The sequence below is a fragment of the Aethalodelphis obliquidens genome, unplaced genomic scaffold, assembly GCF_003676395.1.
Source record: "Aethalodelphis obliquidens isolate GAN/ISIS:26980383/991018 unplaced genomic scaffold, ASM367639v1 scaffold74, whole genome shotgun sequence".
NCBI lineage: Eukaryota > Metazoa > Chordata > Mammalia > Artiodactyla > Delphinidae > Aethalodelphis > Aethalodelphis obliquidens.
This window is the reverse complement of record NW_020838018.1, coordinates 3,061,365-3,068,708: the sequence shown is the minus strand read 5'-3', so window position 1 is coordinate 3,068,708 and position 7,344 is coordinate 3,061,365. Positions and strand designations below refer to the sequence as shown.

The window sequence follows — 7,344 nt, the reverse complement described above, 5'->3', positions numbered from 1 at the left end:
TTGTTACAGGAGCCTATTAAATTAGAATGTATTAATCTGCAATGTGTGGTTGGCTGTTCATCATGGCCCGATTTCATCTGCCTTATAAATGAGGTTTTTAATTTAGTAGCTGGACACTGAAAGAGAGCCTTATGCGTTTAGTAGTAATTATAGCTGGTAATGTGAACAACTAAAACAAAAGAATCTGGTGCACTTTCAATGAAATTATTTTAACTCATTGAATTCGCTGAGAATTCCAGTCTTGACCATCTATTCCAGGAGCACGCAGTAGGTGGCACCTAAAAGCTCTTTGGAGGCGAGCAGACGCCATTTAAGCAGGAGCATCTGCCGCTGCAGCAGCTGGCACAGCTGAGAAGTCCGAGATTGAAGGGGGAAGAAGGAGAGGGAGCTGGAGGACTGTGGGGCGGCTGTGACCACCCCGAGCCCGCCCGGGCTGGGCGGCGCAGGTGCGCGGGGGCGCGGGGCGCACGGGCGGGCGAGCAGCTGACAGCATCGTCACGGCGGCGCGAGGGAGCGCCCCGCCTGCCTGCGGGAGGAGCCCGCATCCTCACAGCCTGCGCTGCCCTGTCCTATGCGAGGCGAGCTCGGAAGAAGCCCAGAGCAGAGTTGTGTTCATCCTCAGGTAACCGATTTCTCTTCCTTTGCTGTGGCTTCGCTGCTTCTTCACTGGGGCACCGACGGCTTTGGCATCCTTGTTTGCCAGCCCCTGAGAAGGGACGCTATCTGGGAGGGCGAGTCAGCAATATAAAGATTGGGGTTGGCGAGGGGGGAAAAAGCTGCATTTCTGTATCCTTGTCAGGGAGGGTGAGCATGTTGGTACACTTTTCTAAAACATGTCCTTAAAAAGAAATCTGCATCGTGCACATTATTTGGGATTCCTTCCAAAGCAGGAGTTCGTGTTTTAGAAAATTCTACGGTGCAGGTGTTTCTATTAATGTGGAAGTTGATTTAATGGATTTAGGAAAGTCCTGAAAAGATGTGGTCCAAAGTGAGTGAAATGCGAGGCACGTTAGGGGCTGCTGTTTTCTTTCAGCGTGTTTTCCTACTAGACCGGAGCCCTTCGCGGGCTTGGCTGAGACTTGGCTGAGACTTGGCTAAATATTTTAATTCTCCTTTTAAAGAATGTGTTTCGTGACGTTACAAGTGTTTTTCTCCTGTTTCGTTGTTGTAAGAACAGAAGATGGGAAAGGCGCCGCATCCCATCTTTAGTTGTAAGATTGTGGTTCCCATTAAGATGACAATGACTGCTGACAGCTCCCGGGGTCGCCTGCAAAGCATTGCTGGCTTCTCACCATGTGGGAACCTGCCTGAGTCTTCCGTCCTGAAAAATGCTGTTTTCCTCCTTTAAAACTCCTATTCACGTTCTATGGGGGTTTGGGAGACTTTTAAAACTAGAAGCTCTGTGAATCATGTTACATTCATTGAATGGTGAAATACACCGTTGTGGTGGAATTGTTTCTTCCCGCTGTGCAGTGACACAGCTTGCCTTCCTTAGGAATTTATTCTACATATTTGCCCACGTTGTTTTTTGAATGACCCCCTAACGTGTGAGAAGCCAGTCTTAGCATAGGAGACCTTTTTTGCTTTGAACTAAAAACTTAAAAAATATATATATTCTTTTTAAGGAAGATTTTCTAGGTAACAGTAAAAGGCTGGAGAATTTTACATTCCAAATCAGTCCAAATGTGCTTCTTTTCCAGTGGCATTTGGATTCGAAGAGGTGGAGTGGGAGGGAGAGAAAAGAGGAGGATAAAATTAGAATAAATTTAACAAATTTGTGGGGGAATACTATTTTTTTGGTTGTTGCCTGAAATTGCAAATTGTCAAGAATTCTATCTCTGGAAATGCAGGAGATCCTATGGGCTGAGGTAAATGAAAATCCATAGTTCATTTTATAGAAACAGAAGACACAAAGCAGGGAAGCATTTTCATCCCATTTAACACATGGCATTTAATTTGGTAATAGGGACCATGGTGCCTGGTGAACACAGGAAGGAAGGGGAGAGAGTGGTGATTGTCTCCACCATCGCACAGTATTGCTGCTCAGTTATCTCTGCAAGATGGCAAATATATGTGCACGGTTATTGCAGAAACCTCCAGAATCTTTTCTTGTTACATCTTTAATAGAGTTGTTCCAAAGAAGAGACTCAGAAAACACCTGAATTGAATTCCAAGTTGTGGAAGTCCCTTTTCAGCTTGTGTCTAGCAAGCTAGCATTCTCAGCAATCAGCAGTGCCATCTCACCATGAGAACAGAGAAGACTTTATTCATTTTATGCTGTACATCTCCTAGAAACCACACCTGACTTTATTAGAAATGTATTATTTCAGGAGTAAATACTGTCTCTAATCTAATACCTGCATATCTTATTGAAAAACTAAAACCTTTGAAAAATAACAGGGTTCTTTTTTCAAGAGTGTAGCTGTGATAATAAACATATGTTCATTTTTCTAATTTTGTGGCCATAGTTGATATATATTAGTATATTGGAAAATAACATTAATTGAGACAAAATCATTATTTTCCCCCAAGATAAAGGAAGTCAATTTTTGCAGTAGAGAATTTCTTTGTAACAAAGAGGAACATTTGCCTGTCTGGGTGAGGAGGTTGCCTGCCAGCTGTTTTAAGTTAAAATGGGCTCAGCGCTGACCTGTAACATTCAGTTCAGATGACCATGGTGCCCCATTCCCGCTTATATGGTGAATCGAGTCTATCTGTCTGTCTTGTCTGTCTATCATCTGTTTATCATCCAGCTATTAATCATTTATTTACCTACTTGGTATGGATGTTTATAATGGACAGATGTCTTTTTAAAGGCAGAGCTGATTTCTAGGACACTGGTTTTGGTTCTGATTTTTCTAGGAAAATAGCTGCTCTTAAAAGGGGAGGTGGTGATTGTCATGTTGTCACAATTGCTAACATTCTTTTACAGGTAAAATTGACACATGCATGCACATTTAAGGATTAACATAAAAATTATTTGATTTCAAATTATGTTTTAGTTTTTATTTTTATTATGTGGCTTGCAAGTCTGGCTTCCTTGACCAGGTAAGTACTTTTTAAAGTACTCGGAACAAATGCCGTCTCATCCTCTCCTCCTTTGCTCTTGTCACTAGCAAATTCAGGAAAGGAAGATTGCTGTAGCTCTCTCCTTAGTGCAGTTTTTTCCCATAAATCAGTACCGTCCAAAAGAAATAAAGTGTTTGAGCCACATGCATAATTTAACGTGTCTTAGTAGTCACAATAGAAAAGTAAATATAAGCAGGTGAAATTAATTTTAATAATATATTTTCTTTAACCCAGTATATAAAAAAATGAACATTTAAAGATGTAGTCAATACAAAATACTAATATTTTACATTTTTTATGTTAAGTGTTACACTTACAGAGCATCTCAATTCAGATTAGCCATGTTTCCAGAGGTCAATAGCCCATGTTGCTAGAGGCTGTTATATTGACCAGCACAACTATAGAACGTTAACCTTTTGACAAAACAATTTAAAAGCTGAAATATTAAATTAAACTGGTTACACACTATCAAAAATAAATATATAAATGATCTCAAATTGCTATAAGACCTGTGTCCTACCCTGCCCTGCGATTAAGTACTTGTGCAGTCTTGAACCTATTTTTACTACTTTATCAGTAAAACAAGAGGGTTGGGTCAAATACTTCCCCTGGTTTTATGAAAAATAACCAGTAGATGTGAATTCAACCTGCAGGCAGCCTAGAGATCTACTGTAGCAGAAAAAAAGGGAGCAGACTTAGTGGTGGGCATTTCCATTTTGCACCAAGTTTGCTTTGGTCCAGTCCCTGAGGTCCCATGCCTCATTGGAGATCATTCAATTTTCATATTTAAATTACTTTACTGGACAAGTGGCAGCAAACCCACTGTAAAATCAAATAGATAACTAGTGAGCTAGTATTTAGATCTTTTAATATTATCCTTCACTAGCATGCATATCTTTGTTCGTATCTATCTGTTTCAACACCATTAAACAAAGTTTGGTGAAAGGTAATGCTTTATAATTGACTGATCCATGAGTACTGACTTCCTGAAACACAGAAATGAATACCTTAATGAAAAGATGTCAGTTTCTTCACCCAGTCTCTGGATAGCTTGTGTGATCAATGAGTGCTGGGTACCATTTCCATCGCATGGCTTTCTGCCCCGGAAATCATAACAGGACATTTAAAGAGAGATTTTTTTGTGTATGAAAGGAGTTTATGCAATGTTTTTCTAAAACTAATTAATGTCTGGAAAGTGATGTTTTTCTGAGGAAATAAGAGAACAGAGGAACACTCCATTAGGCCTCCCTATAGTAATTTGTGTCTTTCTCTGTGTGTCTCTGTCTGTCTCTCTGTGTGTCTTTCTCTCTCCCTCATCCCTCTTCCCCCCACACCCCCTAACTTCCGAAGTTGGGCTCCAGAAGAGTACAGATATTCATCAGCATTTAGACAGAGAAGGCTTTGCAGGGGTAACTTATGTCCTCTTTACATTCAGAGGTGTTTTATTGGAGCACCTCTGTGACTTCTGACTTTGGAGTTTATCTTCAGATGATGCTGAGCAAAGAGGAAAAATGATCAGTATCCAGGACTCTGCATCCAGAGCAAAGTCAGGAGTTCTCTCAGGTCTCTGTTACATTAAAAATCCAGCTCGAAGGCATTTTCCTTTTGGTATAAACTTGAACTCATCTCCCCAACACCACCACCCAGCTGCCACCCCTCTCACCCTGCCACTTACATATACACCCATAAGAGCAGTGGGTTATATCATTGAAATAGTCCCCTGAGATTTAAAGAAAAGTGTTTGTGGAATAGTCCCCTACACTTAAAGAAGAATTGTGCTTCTCTTTTGAGGCCCCTTTGGGCTTCATTGGGTTCTTGACCACAGAGTAGTGGGAGGGCATTGCAAAATGTAAAACTGACCTTACTGTTTTTGTGAGGTGTATGTAAGTGTACATCTGTGTAAGGCCTGTGTAAGCTCTATGCAAGGAAAAAAGATCCTGGAAATGTTGAATGATAGAAATGACTGGGTGACCTAGATTTTGAAAAGAATCTAAATTTTCCAGAATATCATGACAACCACATGTTTATATATTTTTGATTATTCAAAGTAGATTTACAGATGGCACTCTGGGCACCTCTTCTTTGTTCTGCCCTTCTTTTAAATGTTAATTTAAATTCCTCTAAATATACCATCAATTTCAAGATGCAGAAATGAATCAGATTGTTGGAGCAACTATTTAAACATAAAGAATGAAAATGTAGATATAGAGAATGTTTAATGATCTCAGAGTAGGGAAGAATTTTCTAAGGATGATACCAAACTGGGATTCTAAAGAGGAAAAGCTTGTTAAATTTGGCTTCTCAGAAATTTAAAATTTCTGTCCAGGAAAAAGAAACACCATCGAAGGACAAATGGCAGCTGGGAATAAACATTTTCAACTTATTTAAGGTGAGGTCTAATTTCCTTAATAGAGTAGGTCTCAGATTTTGAGCATTCAAATCACCTGATGGGGTGGTTAAACCTGAGATTGCTGGGTTCAACCCAAGAGACTCTGATTCAGTGGGGCGATGGCAGTTGGAGCATAGTCCCAGGTGAGGGGGACAATGCTGGTCTGCTGAGCACAGCTTGAGAATGGCCGCCTTGAAATAGGACAGATACGATCATTGCAAACTAATAGGAAACTGAGCAGAGCACAGGATCATGCAGGTCTCAAAGATACAAATTACTTTTAACATATGAAGAAATGCTCAGTCTCACACAAATTAAATAAATACAATTTAAACAGTCATGAGAAACAGCCTTCTTATTACATTGGGGAGGATCCAAGAATTGATAATACAGGCCCACTGGGCTATGCCAGGTGCGAGGAACTAGCACTGTCACACACCATTAGGGGCAAATTGGTGGTAATTTTGGAGAGCAACTGGCAATCTCTACCAAATTTAAAATGCACATACACTTTGATCCAGTAGTTCCATTTATAGGAGGTTAGTCTACATGTAGACTCAAAAACGTGATGAGATAATTATATGTTTGTTGAGCAAAGAAAGCAGTCAGTGAGAAACTGGTTGATAAATGATGGACCATCTCAGGAGTTCTATGCAGCTGGTAAAAAGCACAATATGGCTCCGTATGTACTAATACGGATCTGCATGAACACTGGGTACCACACTTACATTTGTGTGTGCGTGCTTCTGCCACTAATGAGCTGTCAGTTGATATCTATCCCTCTTTGCCTAGATACCATTTTGTTAACACCTGATACCACTAAACTCGTAACACATACTAAATGTTTCAGTACAAACCCTCCTTTCCCATTTGATTTGTGCTCTTGACTATTTCTGGTGATTGAAACAGAGATCATGTTGTATAAGATGCCACTGTGAGTTAATGTGAAAAAACAAGCCTGATCAAGTTAATGCATTGGAAATGACATATATATATGTCATATATATATATATGTCATTATATATATAATGTCACTATATATATATATATCATATATATATAATTTCATTTCCAAACATGACATATAGGGTTTTTTTTTACACTGATTATCATTTTATACTATTTTCATTCTTACATGGACATTCTGAGAATTTTCTCTCTGTCCTTTAGGACAATTCCAGGTTCCATTGAAGCTGTTCTGTTTCCATTATGGAAACACAAGCCAGGTTTGGGGCCCAGGGATCTTGGTCTACAACCCTGAGATGACCAGTGTGACCCAAACCTTAATTGCAGGGCTTGTACTAATTAGGAACTGTGAGTCTTTAACTCAGCATTGAAAGGCATGTGAGTCATAAACATTTTTGTATCATCTCATTGCCTTTTCCTAAGACCTGTGAAGACCAGCAAAATCAGAATTCCTACTCTGACTACAGTCTCATGTGGCCTGGCCCTTCACTGGTCAGCCTTATCAGGACACTTTTGCCCCTGGCATTGGGACTATGCTAAAATACTGATTCAAATATCCATGACGTAAGTATAACCCATGTTTTCCTACAAGCGGGTGTTATATTAGCCACCTGGTATCGTTGCTCAGAGTTCAGCTTTTGATGTGGACCTTTTATAAGGCATCTCTAACCTTTTTGATGAATCAGAAAACATCACAGTCATCCATTATTCCCTGCCTAACATCATTGTTACATTTTTTAAAATAAATACGAGATGTTCTGAAAATTGCTTGGCAATATTACGTTAGTGTAAAAAATCTTCCTCCAACATTTCATAATCCAGAGCTCCTTGTTCAGTTGTTTCTAATTTGAATTGGCCTGAATGTCTTACTGGGTTTGCTAAACCTGAGTTGAATGCAGGTTCTGCCACTTACTAGCTGT

The 7,344-nt window shown here is 39.9% G+C and overlaps 1 protein-coding gene across 1 annotated transcript in view; it reads left to right on the top strand.

Annotated features, from left to right (window-relative positions):
• Positions 1 to 461: 461 nt before the first annotated feature.
• The window catches only part of DIRAS2 (DIRAS family GTPase 2), a 29,272-nt gene continuing 22,389 nt past the window's right edge, over positions 462 to 7,344 (top strand). The window contains exon 1 of the mRNA XM_027092041.1: positions 462 to 622. Coding sequence (XP_026947842.1) covers positions 572 to 622 — 51 coding nt within the window. The 5' untranslated portion in view covers positions 462 to 571. The remainder of the gene's footprint in view (positions 623 to 7,344) is intronic.